This window comes from Bubalus bubalis, chromosome 2 (genome assembly GCF_019923935.1).
Source record: "Bubalus bubalis isolate 160015118507 breed Murrah chromosome 2, NDDB_SH_1, whole genome shotgun sequence".
Taxonomy (NCBI): Eukaryota; Metazoa; Chordata; class Mammalia; order Artiodactyla; family Bovidae; genus Bubalus; species Bubalus bubalis.
In genome coordinates this window covers 181,495,259-181,512,960 of record NC_059158.1, presented here as the reverse complement: position 1 = coordinate 181,512,960, position 17,702 = coordinate 181,495,259, and the positions used below count along the sequence as shown (strand labels likewise).

The window sequence follows — 17,702 nt, the reverse complement described above, 5'->3', positions numbered from 1 at the left end:
ACTCATACCAATAGCTGATACTCACTAACTGGGTGCTTTGTGTCAGGTGTGATTCTAATGAATGCTCACAACAACCCTATGAGCTCAGTGTTATTATTTCCATCATTTTACAAATGAAGGATGAAGGCATGACATTTACATAATGTGCCCAAGATACTCAGCTAGTAAATGCTCAATAATTAATAGATAATATTGACACTGTCATACAAAAAAATTATCTTTGTCATGGTAGAATGCTGTGTAAAAATTAATAGCATTTCATGGTACTGTAGAAGTTCTGAGGAACCATATCTTTCAGCCAGGGGATCAGAGAAGACTTCATAGAAGACATGAGCCTCGAAGAAAGCGTAAGATTTGGACTGGGATGGGGGTGGGGTCAAAATAGGCAGCCACAGTTGGGAAGGTCCGTCAGGTTTGCAAGAACAGGACAAATACCTCCCTTAGGCTGGCTATAGCATAAGAGGCAGCAAGGGTAGAAGATAAACCACTAAAGACAGGCAGGAACTTTTAAAGTCAGACCAAGGACAGCTGGTGAAAATCCACTGAAAATGACTGAGGGAATGATGCTTAGAGCCATGCATGGCTCGTGCAGGTAAGGTGGGGGTGTATTTTTATTTTTATGGCCATACTGCACAGCCTGTGGGATCTTAGTTCCCTCTCCAGGGATTAAACCTGTGCCCCCTGCATTGGAAGCTCGGAGTCTTAACCTTTGGACTGCCAGGGAAGTCCAGGTAGGGAGTGTTTTGAGTTGGGAGTATTTTGAGTCAAGTATGAGGCCTTTGCATCAATCCAAAAAAAAAAAAAAAAAAACCCACCTGAGAGAAAATGTTGATGGTGGCAGTGGAGAGAAGGATTGGGCAAGGGAGACTCTAGAACTGATAACTGATAAGATGAAGAGGACAAGGGGAGAGGGTCAAAGATGGGTCTAAGTAAGGAAATAGTTGACAAACAGAAAAGACAAGACAGGATTTAAGAAAGAGAAGATGTAAACTCAGTTTGTGACGGACTGGACTGAGAGGGCCAGTGGGGTACTTGGAGGAGAAACCAGATAGGTGCTTGGAGACTTAAGTCTCAAGCTCAAAAAAAAAGAAAAAAACAGACCCCCAGATCTAAGACCGAATTTGGTAGTCTGGATGAGACTACTAAGACTTTTCTATAGTATTTCAGGTTTCTGTAATGCTTGAAATCATCTAAACTGATTGTAGGATCTTGACTGGTTTTCACGGTCTTTTGGCCCTAGCATTCCTGGTGAGACTGTCTGTTGCTTCTGTCTCCCCTAAGGTCATCCTTTTCCCAACACCGCCCCCACCACCACCCCTTGGAAAGGTAGCATTCTCTGCCCCTAGGAAGCCTTCGGGGGAGGTAGAATTAATACTAACTCCCTTGCAGCTCACACTCTCTTCATCTTTGAAATTACGGAGGGCATGGGTTAAACCACGTGTTCCCGACAACAGTGAATGCAAAGCCCACGTGATAAAGAGCACAGCTTGACCCGTGTGGCTGGAGCACCGAGGGTCAGGGAGAGGCCGAGGCAGCACCGCAGGACCTGGTAGGCTCTGCCACAAGCAGTGGGAAAACATGGAGGGCTGTAAAGGGGGGTGATGGAGAGGGGGGCTGCAACGTGATCAGATTTGCAGTTTCAAAAAGCCTATTCTGGTCAGTGCCGTGGAGAGCGTGAATTGGAGGGGGTCCCGAGTGGATACAGGAAGACTGGCTGGGAAGGTCCTGATGCCTGCTGACCGACAGTCTGAGGCCTATTCATGCTTTTCTGTGTCCTCTTGTGAACGTAGATGTGAACTGCATAGATGTGGGAACTGGAGACGACTTGTTCTTCTGCTGTTTACTCTGACTCATCTCCTTTGTAAACAGTAAGGTTATTCAGGGTGGAGATTCAGTTTTGTGTTTTTTCCTTTGCTGTAAATCCCTGTGACAGCAGAAGCACAATGGATATTCAGATGGAGAAGTGAGGACTGAAGATCGCCCAGGCTGCCATCTTTAAATAGCCCCAAAGTAGCATTTATTGACATTATTATATCAGTAGTGGTTGATATTTTGTTCTGCATTTTTTGTTGTTGTTGTTGTTGAATCCATTTGGGGAGGGGTGATCTACTGGGTCCTTATTTTCCCAATGGGAGCCTTGACCAGGTGATTTCTGTGTCCTTTTGACATACTTCCATCATCCATCGAGTATTCCCTTGCCTTCTATTTTTTTTAAATTATGTATTAAAACAATTTATGTATTTTTATTTTTGGCTGCACTTTGTTACTCTGCTCAGTCATTCTCTAGTTGTGGTGAGCGGGGCTTCTCTTTGTTGTACTGCGTGGGCTTTTATTTATTTGTTTTGGCTGTGCTGGGTCTTCCTTGCTGCGCGGGCTTTACTTTCGGAGGGCGGGGGCTCCTCTCTAGTTGCAGTGTGCGGGGTTCTCCTTGCGGTGGCTTCTCTTGTTGCAGGGCCCCAGCTCTAGGGCTCCTGGGCTTCAGTAGCTGGGTGCACAGGCTCAGTTGCTCCATGGCGTGTGGAGTCTTCCCAAATCAGGGATCAAACCTAAGGGATCGAACCCATGTCTTTTGCATTGGCAGGCAAGTTCTTTACCACTGAGCCATGATGGAAGCCCTCTGCTTTTGATTTCTAGACATTTGGAGGGAGGCTTAAGATATTGCAGAGAAAAGTCTAGCTATCTCAACCATGACTACTCAAAGCGTGGACTGTGGCTCAGCAGCGCTGGAATCACCTGGGAGCTTATTGGAAATAAACAAACTCTCAGGCCCACCCCAGACCCACTGAATCAGAGTATCTGCATTTTAATATGATCCTCAGGGGATTCCCACCCTTATTACAGCTGAAGAAGTACCTGGGTATCTTAAGCAACGTCCCTCTGCCTTCCTGCAGGTAATATTCATACCTCAGGCATGTATCACATGCCACCATCCCATCTGGTGTGGAGTCTGTGCCTGTGGGTCTCTTTCCCTGCCAGGCTGAGGGTTCCTGGAAGGTAGGGGCAGAGCACTGTGTCTGGCCCTGCATCTCTCATAGCCTCAAGCACAATGACAGGAAGCAGAAGACCAGAGTTTCAGTCTTGGATCTGATATTTATGAGCTTTGGGTATTGTACCTTCTGTGAGTGAATTTTCCATCTTCCCAAAGGACCCATCCCACATCTGACTGCTAAAAAGCTGGAGATGGTGGCGGGTTTCTGTACAGTTTATTTACAGGCTTCATCTATAGGAAGAGGCGGTTGGATAGAAAGAGGAAAGTTATCACAAATTCCAGAGTGGATGATGCCAGGGCACATAAGAAATGTGAGCTGAAGTTACCCCAAAAACCTGCCCTAAGAGTGAGCCCCAAGGCAGATGGAAATGCTGTGAAGCAGGCACTAGGCCCACTCCCACTTTTTTTTTTTTTCCCACTCCCACTTTTAACGAGTAAGTAAATGACTCAGAGAGGTTAAGGGACTTGCCCAAGCTCCCAGGAGTTCACAAGCTCCTGCGTGCTCAGTTGTTAAGTCGTGTCCTACTTTTTGTGACCCCGGGGACTAGAGCCCGCCAAGCTCCTCTGACAATGGGATTCTCCAGGCAAGAATACTGGAGTGGACTGCCATTTCCTTCTCCAGGGGATCTTCCTAACCCAGGGATTGAACCCATGTATCCTGCATTGGCAGGTGGATTCTTTACCACTGAGCCACCTGGGAAACCTCTTTTTGTTTCACAAGCTCTTATGAGTTAGCTATTTCAGGAAACAAGCGTCCAGGAGGCTCAGCCTAGGGCTGCTGGAAGGCCAGGGACAGTCAGAGACTGAGACTCAGGACAGATGCACCAGACCTGCTCCCAGGGCTTTTTCAGAAGGTTCCAGCTTTGCCTAAAGTTTCCTATTGGCTTAAAAAGCAAGCCAACTTCATAGTGGGAGAAGCACAACAGGGGCCTTGTGCCCTGCAGACTTCCTCTGTAGCTCAGGGCACAACAGAGCTGTGAGGAACGCATTGCCTGGGCCTGACGGGTTCCAAGGCTCAGGATCTCCCGGGGGCCACCAACTCAGGCACCGCTTCTTCACTCAGAAACTCTGAGCTCAAGATGATGTATGGTCTACCTAGAGGGACCAGGTCTGGAGTCCTCAGAGCCCTGCCCCCCAGATCAGCTAGGAATAGGGAAGAGCAGAACATTTGAGAAGAGATGAGGGGCGGGGAAGAGATCTTCCTACATGGTGTGGAAGTCATGTCTGCCTTAGCCAAATTTGATGCTGTGTGCCAACTGTTCCGCACGTGTGACTCACAGTGGAGTGGGTAAGATCTGAGTCAGTCTGGTATTTTTCAACTCAGAAAAGACTGAGAGGTTCAGATGTGAGGGAAGGAACTCAAAGCAAAGGTCTGCCAACTACTATCAAATATACTGCCCCTTAGCTCTGGGGCTCTGAAGTCTTGAGTTTCTCCAAGAGGTCTGCCCACATGGACTTAGAATCACACCCGTTGGCCTCCCCCATTCGCCAGCGCCTATCAATGTGCGGCTGCTCTACTGTGCTCAGTTGTGTCCGACCCTTTGTGACCCCATCGACTGAAGCCCACCAGGCTCCCCTATCCGTGGAATTTTCTAGGCAAGAATACTGGAGTGGGTTGCCATTTCCTCCTCCAGCAGATCTTCCCAACCCAGGGATCGAACCCACGTCTCCTGCAACTCCTGCATCAAAAGGGGGATTCTTTCCCTACTGAGCCACCTGGGAAGCCCATCCCTATTGATAAATGATTATTAATTTGTAAAGGAATTCTCCCTCTGATCCCTAATGCCCCATTCAGAGTTCAGCATTTCTCTTCATCTTAATTTTTATTTTTCTCCAGTTTACGAAGGGCTTGGTGGTTTCTCTTTGTTCTTCCTCACCTTGTTCACTGAAATCCTGGTTGGTGGTTCTGTCAGCAGAACTACAAAACCAAGAAGGCAACAGCGTTTTAGAACTTTCTTTGCACCACTCGAAGAGGGTAAAGGCATGTGGAGGGGACGTGAAGGGGAAGGTGGGGTCTGGTGCCACACAGGATTGCGTTCATTCACTCAGTCGTGTCCGACTCTTTGCGACCCCGCGGACTGTAGCCCGCCAGGCTCCTCGGTCCATGGGATTTTTCAGGCAAGAATACTGGTGTGGGTTGCCGTTTCCTCCTCCAGGGGATCTTCCCAGCCCAGGGATCAAACCTGCGTCTCCTGTGTTGGCAGGCAGGTTCTTTACCACTGAGCCACCTGGGAAGCCTGGGGCCACACAGACCAGTCCAGATCCCCGCCCTGTCACTCTTAGCAGTGCAACCCTGAACAAATCACTCATCTGTAAAATGGGACCATAATGCCGATCCATGAAGAAAAAGATCATCAAGCAATGAATGGAAATTTGATGCTGGACATGTGGTGGGCTCTCAATTTATGGTCAGAAACATCACCATGATTATTACTCATAGCTTGGTTAGACAGTAGGCCTCCCACATGGCAGCGGACACTACCTGAAAATTTTGTTCGAAGCCACGTAGCTGCCACCTCTAGTGGGATCTGCCTCTCCAACTTCCAAATTCCAGTTTCTCTCTGGGAATCAGGGAGGAGGAGCTGGGTTTGGAGCATGTAGAATGTCTTTTGCCCAACAGTAACACTCATAAAAGCTACCATTTATTGAGCAGTTACTCTGGGCTAAGCAGTATTAACATATATCAACTCATTTCCTCCTCATAGTTACCCTGTGAGATAAGCACCATTATAATACTTGCATTTTCACAGGGAAAGAAGTAGCTCAGACAGGTTAAATGACTTGCAAGCTCCCATGATACTAACAGGTAACAACTGTGAATAATAAGAATGGTGGTTTCTAGGCACCAGGCACATATATGCTCAGGACTTTTTTGTGTGGTTGTACAGGTTGTTCACAAGAGAGCCTCCCCACAGGAGCAGGCTGGGGCTGAAACTCCATCCCTGCTGTTTCCCAAGTTCTGGACCCAAGTGCAAGGCTACATCTACCTGGAGGAAGAACACCTTTCCCTAATTTGACAAAGATACCATTTGAGCTGTCAGAGGCCCTGTTATTTTTTACATGTATTACCTTCTCTAATCCTCAAAATAGCTCTGTGGGCTATATTCCTACCCTTATTTTATAGATGAGGAAATCCAGGCCTAGAGAGTTCAGGGCACTTGGCAAAGTCACTTTGTGAGTGATAAAGCTAGGATTTGAGCCTGATACCCAAGCCCGTGCTTGAAACCAGTATGCCATTATCCTGGCTTCACCTCTAAGTGCTCAACAGGTGAATGAAAGAAGAAAATACATAATCATCTGACTTTTACTCTAAAAAAACATGGCAGTTCTTATGAGGCCCCAGGGCCGTCAAGGCCCTTCGTAAAGTCATAGAAAGGTCAGGAATTTGGAGCACTGTCTTTCCATGCTCCAAACTGCTTGACTTTATGCTCGTTAACCATTTCAGTAGCTTGATTTCCTCATCTCAAAGTGAGAGTAATATTATGAAGGAACATTTCTCGTAGTTGTTGCAAAGCATGTGTACGTATGTAATAGTCTTCATAATCAGCCCGGGAGAAAGGCGTTAGCATCACCCTTTAGCTCAGGGAGGTGGGTGACATGCTCAGGGTCACACAGCGAGTAGGGCAGAGTGGAGACGGGAAACCAGGGCTCCTGACTTCAGTCTCATGCTCAGTCCTCGCTAAGTACCTTACAACTTTTGAAGCACCCTGCCGGCTGCCCGGTGACCCAGACATCACACAGCACACATGCAAATCAGATGGCACTGGAAGGGGACATTAATCATGTGACCACACTCAGGTGGTTCAGAAGACGGGGTGGGAAGGAGCACTCCAGGAGCAGCCTTTGCTTGGCTCCCATGCCTGAAAACCCTTTGCGGGAGCTGGGGCTGCCTGGGTGACAGCCTGGGGTAACGTAAGGCTTTTCCAGAGCTGCCTTAGGAGGGGAGGACGACCTGTGTGCATTTGAGAGTAGTGCCTGTTTGACAGGGCTCAGTTGTCCCCACCTCCCTGGCTGTGACCAGGCTCAAAGGAAATATCATCTGTGGAAGCACTTTGCAGAGAGGTGTGGTCCAAGTGCAGAGGGCTATTGTTTTTCCTTCCCACCCCGCCCTCCCCGCAACCCCGGGGATCTCAGGATCTCCATCTGTGTTCAAATGACAGACTTGCCCATCCTGTGATAAAATGCCGGCTGCTGTCCCCACCCCAGCTGGGTGCTTTCTGAAACAAAAACATGCACACACATGTGTCCTCTGGCCTTGCCTTCCCAACAATGCACCACTATCTCCAGCTCTGCAGACCTGCTCTGTGCAGGCTGGCAAACTGCCCCCCAGCCCCCGTTTGGAGCTGTGCGCCTACTACTTCTTAAGTGGGGCGGCTCCTGAGGATGACAGGGGAGGAAGAAAGATACAGACATACAGACCTTCCAGCGATTGCCACACTCGTTGCATAAGACAAAGGTCGTCATGGGCTCATCAGCGCTGCGTGTCTGCACCTGAGAGAAAAAAGAGAGCGGGACCACTCGTGAAGTCGCCCACCCCGCTCTTGGACCTGCCACGGCTCCCACTGTAGAAGTAGGTCAAATCGCAGAGGCTGGCGCCATTATTCCCATGCCACTTTGGCAGTGCCTTCACCACTGAGACTCCATTGTGTGTGCATATGTTCTCCTCTCTCCTCCCAGGCCTCTCGACTCCCTTCCAGTATCTCACTGGCTCAGCCTGACCTCTGCACTCTTCTTGTTGATCCTTCTGAACTGACTGACCTCTCTTCTCTTGCTTCAAGACTCATCTCCTACAGGAAAAATGAACACATCCCATTGGATGTACCTCTCTGATCAGAACTGAGTGAGCTGGAAGCACTCTTAGGGATCATTCCGTTTCTTCTTCATTTTACAGGTGGAAGAACGGAAGCCCGGAGAGGAAAGAGGATTTGAAGGTCATGGGGGATATTTAGTGTTGTTTTCTGGTTTCTTATCCCTTTAACTAGACCGTTCAGGTCCAGAAACCAGGTCTGCCCCAGCAAATCCTGGGCATTTCTGGATGTAACAACTGCTGTTCTGATTTTCTGCAGCCCATCCTGGACGGCCATGACATGTAGCAAGTTGTGGCTTTGAAGACTCTTAGCTGTGAATGGTGTCAGCTGGTGTCTGTGGGATGGGAGGGAGTCCCCGGCTAATGAGTGTGCCCAGCCGCGGGCCAGGAGGACACAGCACAGCACGGCCTTGTCACTGCAGAGCAATGACACCCCAGGAGAGAGAACTCCGCAGAGAGCAGGAACCTGCACACACATCTTTGATTCCTGCATAGGAATTCTCCAAGGGACTCCTGGAAGGCAGGGCTGACTACTGTATTTCTGCTGCAACCACATGTCCCCAGGGGCAAGGTGCTTGCTTGACAAGCAGATGGGGGAATGAATAGAGTTCTAGAATAACAGAAAGTGAAGTCGCTCTGTCGTGTCCGACTCTTTGGGACCCCATGGACTGTAGCCTACCAGGCTCCTCTGTCCATGGGATTTTCCAGGCAATAGTACTGGAGTGGATTGCCATTTCCTTCTCCAGGGGATTTTCCTGACCCAGGGATTGAACCCAGGTCTCCCGCATTGTAGACAGGCGCTTTACCGTCTGAGCCAGAATAACAGAGCACTAATCCAAATCCAAGAATATTGGTGCCTCAATGGCATAACATGTGTAACCCAGAAACAGGAGGCCAGGCCAGGGCAGTGGTCTTCACCCTCAGGACTCAGGGCTCAGTCCCTTAAGCTTTACCACCAAGTTGGCTGGACTGGAGGCAGAAAGGTCTGGATCTGGGCTTACTATTCTTTCTGCCACTAACCGTCTTTGCCGCTTTAGACAAAGCCTGTCCGCTCTGGACCTCAGTCTCCCCGTGTGTGAAGTGAGGAAGCAGAGTTTTTATTGCCAAGTTCTCTTCCAACCATCTGTGACTCTGCAGAAGTTCTGTGCCCCTGTAGGTCTGGTCCTTCTTATGCTGGCTGCAGGACAGATCTGGTCGCACCTCACACAGATCTGGGTGCTTCTCTCTGGGTGCGTCTCTCTGCATATTTTCTAGAAGCCACAGATGCACCATGCTGGTGAACCAAGACGTGCCCCTCTCCGCAGCCTAGCGTTGTAGCCCCTCCTCCCTGCTGGCGTGTCCCTCAGCTCCTTCTGGTCCCCACCCCCACGCCATACCTGGTTATAGGTGCAGTTCTTCTTCTTGCACTTGCTGCACTGGAAGAGGTCGGTGGTGGTGCCGCCGGTCTTGGCCATCTGGTGCTCACGGATGGCCTCTTGGGTCATGGCATTCCTCAGTTCCCTCAGCTCATCACTAGCCATTTCCTGGAGAAAAAGGAGTGTGCCCTTCAGGGCTAGGGAGCCCCCAGGAGCCCTACCCCACACCAGGGTTTCAGGGAGCTTGAACAGAGGAAGGGGGACATTCTGGACTGGAAGGAAGCCTGGCCCTGTCCCGGCTGGGGCAAGGCTTTACGGGAAGAGTCCCCGTTCTGCCTCTGGGTGGCAGGTCAAACCCCGGGCTCTGACCAGGCCAAGTACAGCAAGGCAAGTACGGGAGAGCACAAGACAAACAGCGTCCGCCCAGAGTCAGCAATCTCGTGTACATTTTCTCAGCTCTGGTGCTCACAACGCCCTCCAAGGACCTCAGGAACCTGCCTGAACCTTCCTGCTTAAGCTTATTTGACCACTGATCCCGTGATCTGTGATGTTCCCCGTGTCCTTCCGGGCTGAACTTGACTGAAAGCCTGTCTAAGCTGTGATTACCGTTCAGCCAGGCCATTCTGCCTGGTGGGAACCTTGGCCTCAACTCTCTACAACTTACTGCAGCTACCCGACCCAAGCAGGACCCGAGGCTCCTGGGTTCACACCACTGACTGCTCACCCGTGATTGCATCATGAACATCTTTTTCTATAATGTTCCTATAGAATAGAGCCTTCCATCTCCTGTCAGCTCCCTGTAGACACCCAGTCTATGCATTATCCAGGCCCTCCCCTTTGTTTTGTCTATCTCCCTAGACATCTCACTTGCCTTGACCTTCTTCCAGAAGACAGGGGGACACCCAAGCTGGAGAGAGCTCTAGTTAGCCTCAGTTTAGGGGGAGGAAGATGGCTGAAGCTAATTTTTTTTTTTTTTTTTTTTTTGCTTCAGCACATAGCATGTAGAATCTTAGTTCCCTGCTAGGGATGGAACCCATGCTCCCTGAAGTGGAAGTGTGGCGTCCTAACTACTGGACTGCCAGGGAATCCCCTGAACCTAAGGTTAAAAGAGAATCTGGGGAGCTTGGTGGTCCAGTGGTTAGGACTTGCTGCTTTCACTGCTGTGGACAAGGCTCAATCCTTGGTTGGGGAGCTGAGATCCTACACACCTTGTGGCATTTACAAATTAAAAAAAAAAAAAAGAGGATCTGGCACAGGCTAAACATTTTAATTACTACCGTTTAGCCTGACCCCTTAAACCGTGGAGAACAGAGTTGGCCCAAAGGTCAAACAAATCTTGTGTGCTGATTTCTGCATTATAACCAATTGTGTTTCCTAATAAAATGCAGATTCCTATGAATCCAAAACTCTATGGGCAGGCGCAGGAATATGCATTTTTACTAGTGCCCCGAAGTTATCATTGGAGAAGGAAATGGCAACCCACTTCAGTATTCTTGCCTAGAGAATCCCAGGGATGGGGGAGCCTGGTGGGCTGCCGTCTATGGGGTCGCACAGAGTTGGACACGACTGAAGTGACTTAGCAGTAGCAGCCAAGTCATCCTGTGTACATGAAAGCTTAACTCCTACTGTGTCAAGTGCAAGGACTAGGTCCTAACCACAGGCAGGGGTATAGACAAAGCAAGTCATCGTGCTCAGTTGTTTCCGACTCTATTCGACCCCGCAGACTGTAGCCTGCCAGGCTCCTCTGTCCATAGGATTTCCCAGGTAAGAAAACTGGAATGGGTTGCCCTTCCTTCTCCAGAGGATCTTTCCGACCCAGGGATCGAACCCACGGTTCCTGCAGCTCCTGCACTGCAGGTGGATTCTTTACTGCTGAGCCACCGGGAAAGCCCACAAGTCAACCCAGGCTATATAAGCAAAAAGCAGCTGACTTTAATGTTGGGGGACTTTCCAGAGCATACTATATTTGTTCTTTCAAAGTGTATTGGATATCAATCTCTTGAATGCCTTTCATAGCACTGACATGCTGGTAAACTGGCTTTGGCCACAGCGGGTGGCTGATTTGCAGCATCCACCAATTTCCATGGCGTAAACAATCCCACCACAGCCTTTCAAGCTACTGATGTGATGTAACTGAACGCAGAGTTGGGAATAGCTACACACAATCAGCACCGACAGTCCACCACTGCCTCTAAGCCCTATGGACTGAGATATGATTTGGTTCCTGTCTCAGGTATTTGGCTCCTGTCTCCAAGCATTCACCTAAGATTTCAAGATAGTGTTGTTCAGTTGCTCAGTGGTGTCTGACTCTGCGACCCCATGGACTGCAGCACACCGGGCTTCCCTGTCCTTTACTATTTCTGGAGTTGGCTCAGACTCATCCATTGAGTCAGTGATGCCATCCAACCATGTCATCCTCTGTCACCCCCTTCTCCTCCTGCCCTCAATCTGTCCCAGCATCAGTGTCTTTGGAACTAAAGCAAAGGTCTGCAAAGTGCAGGGAAAGCCTGACTAGTGGCTAACTGCCTGGGGGCAGGGAGGCTCATTAAAGAAATTGGCACCTTCACCAGACTTGAAAGATAAGCACAACTTCCCAAGGGGCATGGCACATTCCAGAGGAAGAGAATAATAGATGTGAGAGATCAGAGGACAAGACTAACGTGTTTGGGGAAGGGTATTTGGGGTGGGTTCAAGGTGAGGAATGTGGGAGACCAGGCCAGGGTCAGACTGTTCCAGCTAAGAAACAGACCAGGAAATCAACTAAACTTCAATGAAACAAGAGAGTGAGAGAGAGAACAGGAAAAAAAAAATCTATCCACTCATCAATCCATTTACTTATCTTTGCCTGCCTTATTTAGGAAGCACATCAGAGACACATGGAGTCAGTACAGTAATATGAAAAATAAGGTTGAAAATGAGGGAAGTAAGCGATGACACTGGATCTTCACGTCACGTACAAGGTGAATTTGAAACATATTTGTTGAGCACTTAAGACTGAGTGACTACACTCTCACTTTTCACTTTCATGCATTGGAGAAGGAAATGGCAACCCACTCCAGTGTTCTTGCCTGGAGAACCCAAGGGATGGCGGAGCCTGGTGGGCTGCTGTCTATGGGGTCGCACAGAGTCGGACACGACTGAAGGGACTTAGTAGTAGTAGTAAGACACAGCAGGCACTGGCCTTGACGCTGGGAGCAGACAAAACCCCTCTCCCTGCAGGCTGCCAATGTATCCACTCAACAGTTCTAAGGGGTATCTCAGAATCCACCCCATTCTCTGAATCATCTGGGTGTGAGAGGAAAAGCCAGACGAAGGAAACATGAGGGCATCAGGTGGACCCAGAAAGAGACATAGAAAAGGAGTTAGGGAGACCCAGGAGGCAGAGAGGGATGGCCAGTCACACGTGGGCATCTGCTTCGCCAGGCTCTGTCTGATGGGAGCCCCTGTCTTCTGAGCCACAGCATAGCAGGCAGCCCAACCCCAAGCTGTTATTTTTCTTATTGGAGCAACAATGGTCCTGTTCAGTTCAGTTCAGTCGCTCAGTCGTGTCCGACTCTGCAACCCCAAGGACTGCAGCACACCAGGCCTCCCTATCCATCACAAACTCCTAGAGTTTACTCAACCTCATGTCCATCAAGTTGGTGATGCTATCCAACCACCTCGTCCTCTGTCGTCCCCTTCTCCTGCCCTCAATCTTTCCCAGCATCAGGGTCTTTTCCAATGAGTCAGTTCTTCGCATTAGATGGCCAAAGTATTGGAGTTTCAGCTTCAGCATCAGTCCTTCCAATGAATATTCAGGACTGATTGCCTTTAGGATGGACTGGTTGGATCTCCTGGCAGTCCAAGGGACTCTCAAGGGTCTTCTCCAACATCACAGTTCAAAAGCATCAGTTCCTCACCACTCAGCTTTCTTTGTAGTCCAAGCTGTTATTTTTCTTATTGGAGCGAAAATGGTCCTGTATGTCATTATTATTATTTTGGCTGTGCTAGGTCTTCGTTGTTACGAAGGCTTTTCTCTAGTTGTGGTGAGTGAGGGCTGCTCTCCCGTTGTGGTGCCTGGGCCTCCCATTGCAGTGGCTTCTCTCGTTGCAGACCATGGGCTCTGGGGCACACACAGGCTTCAGTAGCTGTGGTTCCTGGGGTCTAGGGCACAGGGTCAATAGTTGTGGCCCACGGGCTTAGCTGCTCCTCAGAATGGGGGAGCTTCCCGGATTAGGGATCAAACCCATGACTTCTGCATTGCAGGTGGATTCTTTACCACTGAGCCACCAGGGAAGCTCCGATCCTATATTTCTTATAGAAATTTCCTGCCTAGAGTAGAAGCTGACCCCAAGAAGAAGGCCCCCTGGACCTCTGTTGCCTGGGTTGCTGGCAGGGGCCCTTTGGTGGCTGGCACTGGCAATCCCCGGGGAGGCCTGGTGGGGTCCTGGCTTGCTGTCCTTGGCCTGGTCAGCCTCTTCTTGGGCCTGTTGATCACCTGATTCTCTTGCCCTGTTCTAGTGAATAGTCCTTGGATGGGGCCAGAATTGGCTGGCTACTTTGCTGAGACTTCTGGAGCCTTTGTCCTAACTCAGGCACCCAGCTCTGTCCCAGCCTCGGGCTTCTGGGAACTTGCCAGGCTCGGCTCACACCCATGTCTACACCTTGCTGTTGGTTTTCCAGGGCCCAGTTTCCCAATGTCTCTGCGACCGCCTGTAAGACACTCTGATGATAGCTTTCTTATGACACACACAGAGGCAAAGGGACCCCAGAGCCACAGAGTAAGAGGCAGATGGAAATGCAGGCTGGGTTCCCATCTAAGTTGCAGCGCCACCTCACAAGGAAAGAGGATCCTGTTAAGCCAAGTTGCATGTGTAACCCTGGGTATATGTTGTTGCTGCTGCTGCTACTGCTAAGTCGCTTCAGTCGTGTCCGACTCCGTGCGACCCCATAGACGGCAGCCCACCAGGCTCCTCCGTCCATGGGATTCTCCAGGCAAGAATACTGGAGTGGGTTGCCATTTCCTTCTCCAGGGGATCTTCCCAACCCAGGGATCAAACCCAGGTCTCCCGCACTGCAGGCAGACGCTTTAACCTCTGAGCCACCAGGGAAGCCCCTTTAAACACTTTACATGTGTTAACTCATTCTGTCCTTCATGAAATAGCTGTTATTCCCAATTTACAGATGAGAAAACTGAGGCATAGCGAGGTTAAGTGGCTGGTCTGAGATCATAGCTCAGCGGCAGAGGCAGAAGTCAAACCAGGGCCGTTTGGTGCAGCTCCCAAGCTTCTAACCACTGCACATACTCCCTCAAACAGGCTTGTTCCCTTTTCCTTCCCTTACTGACTCCTTCACACTGGGTCAATCCTTCCTTCCTATTAAGTTCTCACAGTGGCTCTATCATGGCAGCCACCACCTCTGTATGAAACATATTTGTATACATGTCTATTGTGCTCCATAGAGTCAGGGACTCTGATTCAGACTTGGGCCCAGAGCTGGGGAATGGGATGTAGGATTGAACGAGGCAGAAGAGGGAGGCAGATCACAAAGCAGGGAGGAAGGACTTCCCTGGTGGTCCAGTCGTTAAGAAGCTGCCTTCCTATGTGGGGGACGCTTGCTCCTTGGAAGAAAAGCTATGACCAACCTAGACAGCATATTAAAAACCACAGACATTACTTTGCTGACAAAGGTCCATCTAGTCAAAGCTATGGTTTTTCCAGTAGTCATGTATGGATGTGAGAGCTGGACTATAAAGAAAGCTGAGTGTCGAAGAATTGATGCTTTTGAACTGTGGTGTTGGAGAAGCCTCTTAAGAGTCCCTTGGACTGCAAGGAGATCCAACCAGTCCATCCTAAAGGAAATCCTAAAGCTGAAGCTCCAATACTTTGGCCACCTGATGCGATGAGCCCACTCACTGGAAAAGACCCCGATGCTGGGAAATATTGAAGGCAGGAGGAGAAAGAGGAAAGAGAAGATGAGATGGTTGGATAGTGTTACCGACTCAATGGACATTGGTTCGAGCAAGCTCTGGGAGACAGTGAAGGACAGGGAAGCCTGGCATGCTGCAGTCCACGAGGTCGCAGAGTCAGACACAACTGAGCCACCGAACAAGAACAACATGCGGCGGATGCAGATGCAGGGGAGCTAAGACCCCACGGGCCACGGAGCAACAGCCCGAGCGCCACCTCTGCACTGCGATGAAGACCTGGCGCAGCCAAAACAAAAACAAGCAAACAAACAAACTAAAGTGGGGAGGAGCAGATGCTCCGAGGCTGAACAGCTTGGCTCCTGGCATCACCCTTTTCTGGCTGTGTGCACAGGCGAATCAGTTAAATCCTCTGAACTTCAGTGTCCTCACATGTAAGACTGGAGATGATAAACATTTCTGCCTTGGTTGGTGTGAAGCTAAACTGGCCCATGTGCCTGAAGCGATGAGCGCAATGCAGAATACCTGGTAGCTGTGTTCACTGTTCTGACGGTCCAGAGGCCCTGAGGGATGGGGCGTCCGAGATGGTCCCTAGCTAAGGTAGCCCCTGGCTCATCGCTGCGTCGCAAGCCTCTGCCTCTCAGCCTCGGGCAAGACTGGAGGGGCCCCGGCCCCACCCTCACCTCCGCCGTCATCTTGGCAATGAGCCCCGCGGAGATGGCCCCGCTGAGCACGTTCCGCCTCAGGCCGGGATTCCTGGGGTCCTTGAGGTTGCTGATGCGGCTGCGCACGCGGTTCCGGTACTTCATGTCCGTGCTCTTGAGCTCCTGGTAGATATGTGACACAGTCAAGGGCCAGCCAGCCACTCACAGAAGGGCCTGGGAGCACGGGGAGCCAGTCCCTGAAGCCCGAGGAGCCCCAAGGCCATCTCTCTTTGCTTGGACTCGGCTCACCCCAAGTGCTCGAGTGAGTACCCCCAACTTGGACAGGGGTCAGACCCCTTCATGGCCTCTGACTCCCCAAGTCAGGGTCCTCACGTGGGCATTTGGGATCAGCCACGTATCGGGGACAGGAAACAGCCTTCAAGGTGAGATCGGGTCATCTCACAAGCACTGTGGGGCCAGGGACCCCAGGAATGGGCAGTCTGGGTTTGTTTGAGCCTCTTGTGTGACCTCAGGTGAGCCCACGACCTCTTTGTGCCTCGGCTTCCCTCTCCATAAAATACAGGTTGTCATGAGGATTCCCTGAGCTAAGCTGCACGCTGCACTCGCGTGGTGGTTGGGGTGTGTCAAATGCTCAACTTTTAGGGGCTAAGATGATAGTGATGACGATGACCCCCTAGTTTGGAAGGGCTCCTGGACACTTTTAAGTCCAGCTGTCAGAGGAAAACATCAGATTGGGGGCCACGTATCTAAGGCTCTAGGAAGTATTACAATAAAGAATGCATTGGCTTTTGTTTCATCTGGTGTCCGAGCACATTACAACACAGACCAACCTCCCCTTCCTCTCTTTTTCTCTAGGAATACCTATTGCAGAACGCACTTTGGGAATTGCTGGTCAGTTACTTTGCTCATTAATAGATGAGGAAGCTGAGGCTCAGAAAGGGTACAGGCCCTAGCTCGAGGTCACAGGGCACATTCCCGGCAGAGGCAGGGCTGGAAGCCAGACTCCCTCCTGACGGTAACACTCTCTTCTCCATTCACCCAGCAGGAAGTCATCCCTGGCCACCGACCACAGGGAGTTCTCTGTCCAGAAGCTGCATCCCAGATGGGCCTCCTCCTTGCTCCCTCCCCCTCCTCCCTCCTCCGGAGGAGCTCAGGGAACACAGCCACATTTTCTTGGCCTCCGCGAAGCCAAGAAGAATCAGGAAGATGAAGCCTTTTCTGGGAAAACCCCTATATATACGAGAAAGAAACTGTGGGGAATGTGGAGAAACGGACACAGCTGGCTAGCTCCAAGTGGTGGGAGGGAAGGTGGTGGTTTTTATTTTTTCTGTTTTTGTTTGTATAGTACAATAAAATGTGAGAAGGAAGAATATGCTCTCATGCACTTGAAAACCCCAGTATTTGTTTAAAAATCTTATGCGTTTGGGATCCTTGGAAGTGGAGATGTGCTTGATAAGTGGGGACAGCAGGGCTGAGGATCCTTTCGTCCGCCTCTTCCTGAGTCTGCCTCCTTTCATCAAGGCCACAGAGGAGGATGAGGCGGAGCAGACCTGGGCATCACTGACCTCCCGCCCCCCCACCTCCTCCCCACCCCAACATGAGCACATGTGAGCCCCATGGCTGCCATGTTCTTCCAGGCCCCCAAACTCCTCCTCCCTCTGACCTCCCACCACCTATGAACAAAGAGCTGAAGGGTTGTTGGTGCAGCTCTGATGGCCTTTCCTTCAGAAGAGGGTCATTCAGAGGACGGAAGGCCAGCAGCGGAGGCCATGCACTGGGTCATCCACCTTTTGTCTCTAACTGGGCTTGAAGGTGGAGGGACCTTCTCGGAGGGACAACTGTTCGGGAGAAAACAAAGATGAAGCTCGTGATAGCTCTGATGCCTCGTGTTCTGTGCTCCTGAATTAATTAGAAATTTTGAAAGTGAACTTGGACAGGTACGAGATTAGTTCAAGAAGTGCTGGTTAATAACCAAATGATG

The 17,702-nt window shown here is 50.3% G+C and overlaps 1 protein-coding gene and 1 long non-coding RNA gene across 4 annotated transcripts in view; one reads left to right on the top strand and one right to left on the bottom strand.

The window, feature by feature from the left end:
* The first annotated feature begins 1,404 nt into the window (after positions 1-1,404).
* Positions 1,405-16,893, top strand: LOC123332236. Its single transcript, XR_006549048.1, has 3 exons — positions 1,405-1,549; positions 1,934-2,010; positions 16,764-16,893. It is a non-coding gene; the product is annotated as an uncharacterized LOC123332236 (long non-coding RNA).
* TCEA3 (transcription elongation factor A3) overlaps positions 4,794-17,702 on the bottom strand; it is a 44,687-nt gene continuing 31,778 nt past the window's right edge. For all 3 annotated transcript variants that reach the window (XM_006056564.4, XM_044938128.2, XM_006056565.4), the window contains 4 exons: positions 15,740-15,894; positions 9,173-9,319; positions 7,409-7,480; positions 4,794-4,907 (listed from right to left, as the gene is read on the bottom strand). In XM_006056564.4, the coding sequence (XP_006056626.3) occupies positions 4,899-4,907; positions 7,409-7,480; positions 9,173-9,319; positions 15,740-15,894 (383 nt within the window). In that variant the 3' untranslated portion in view covers positions 4,794-4,898. The remainder of the gene's footprint in view (positions 4,908-7,408; positions 7,481-9,172; positions 9,320-15,739; positions 15,895-17,702) is intronic.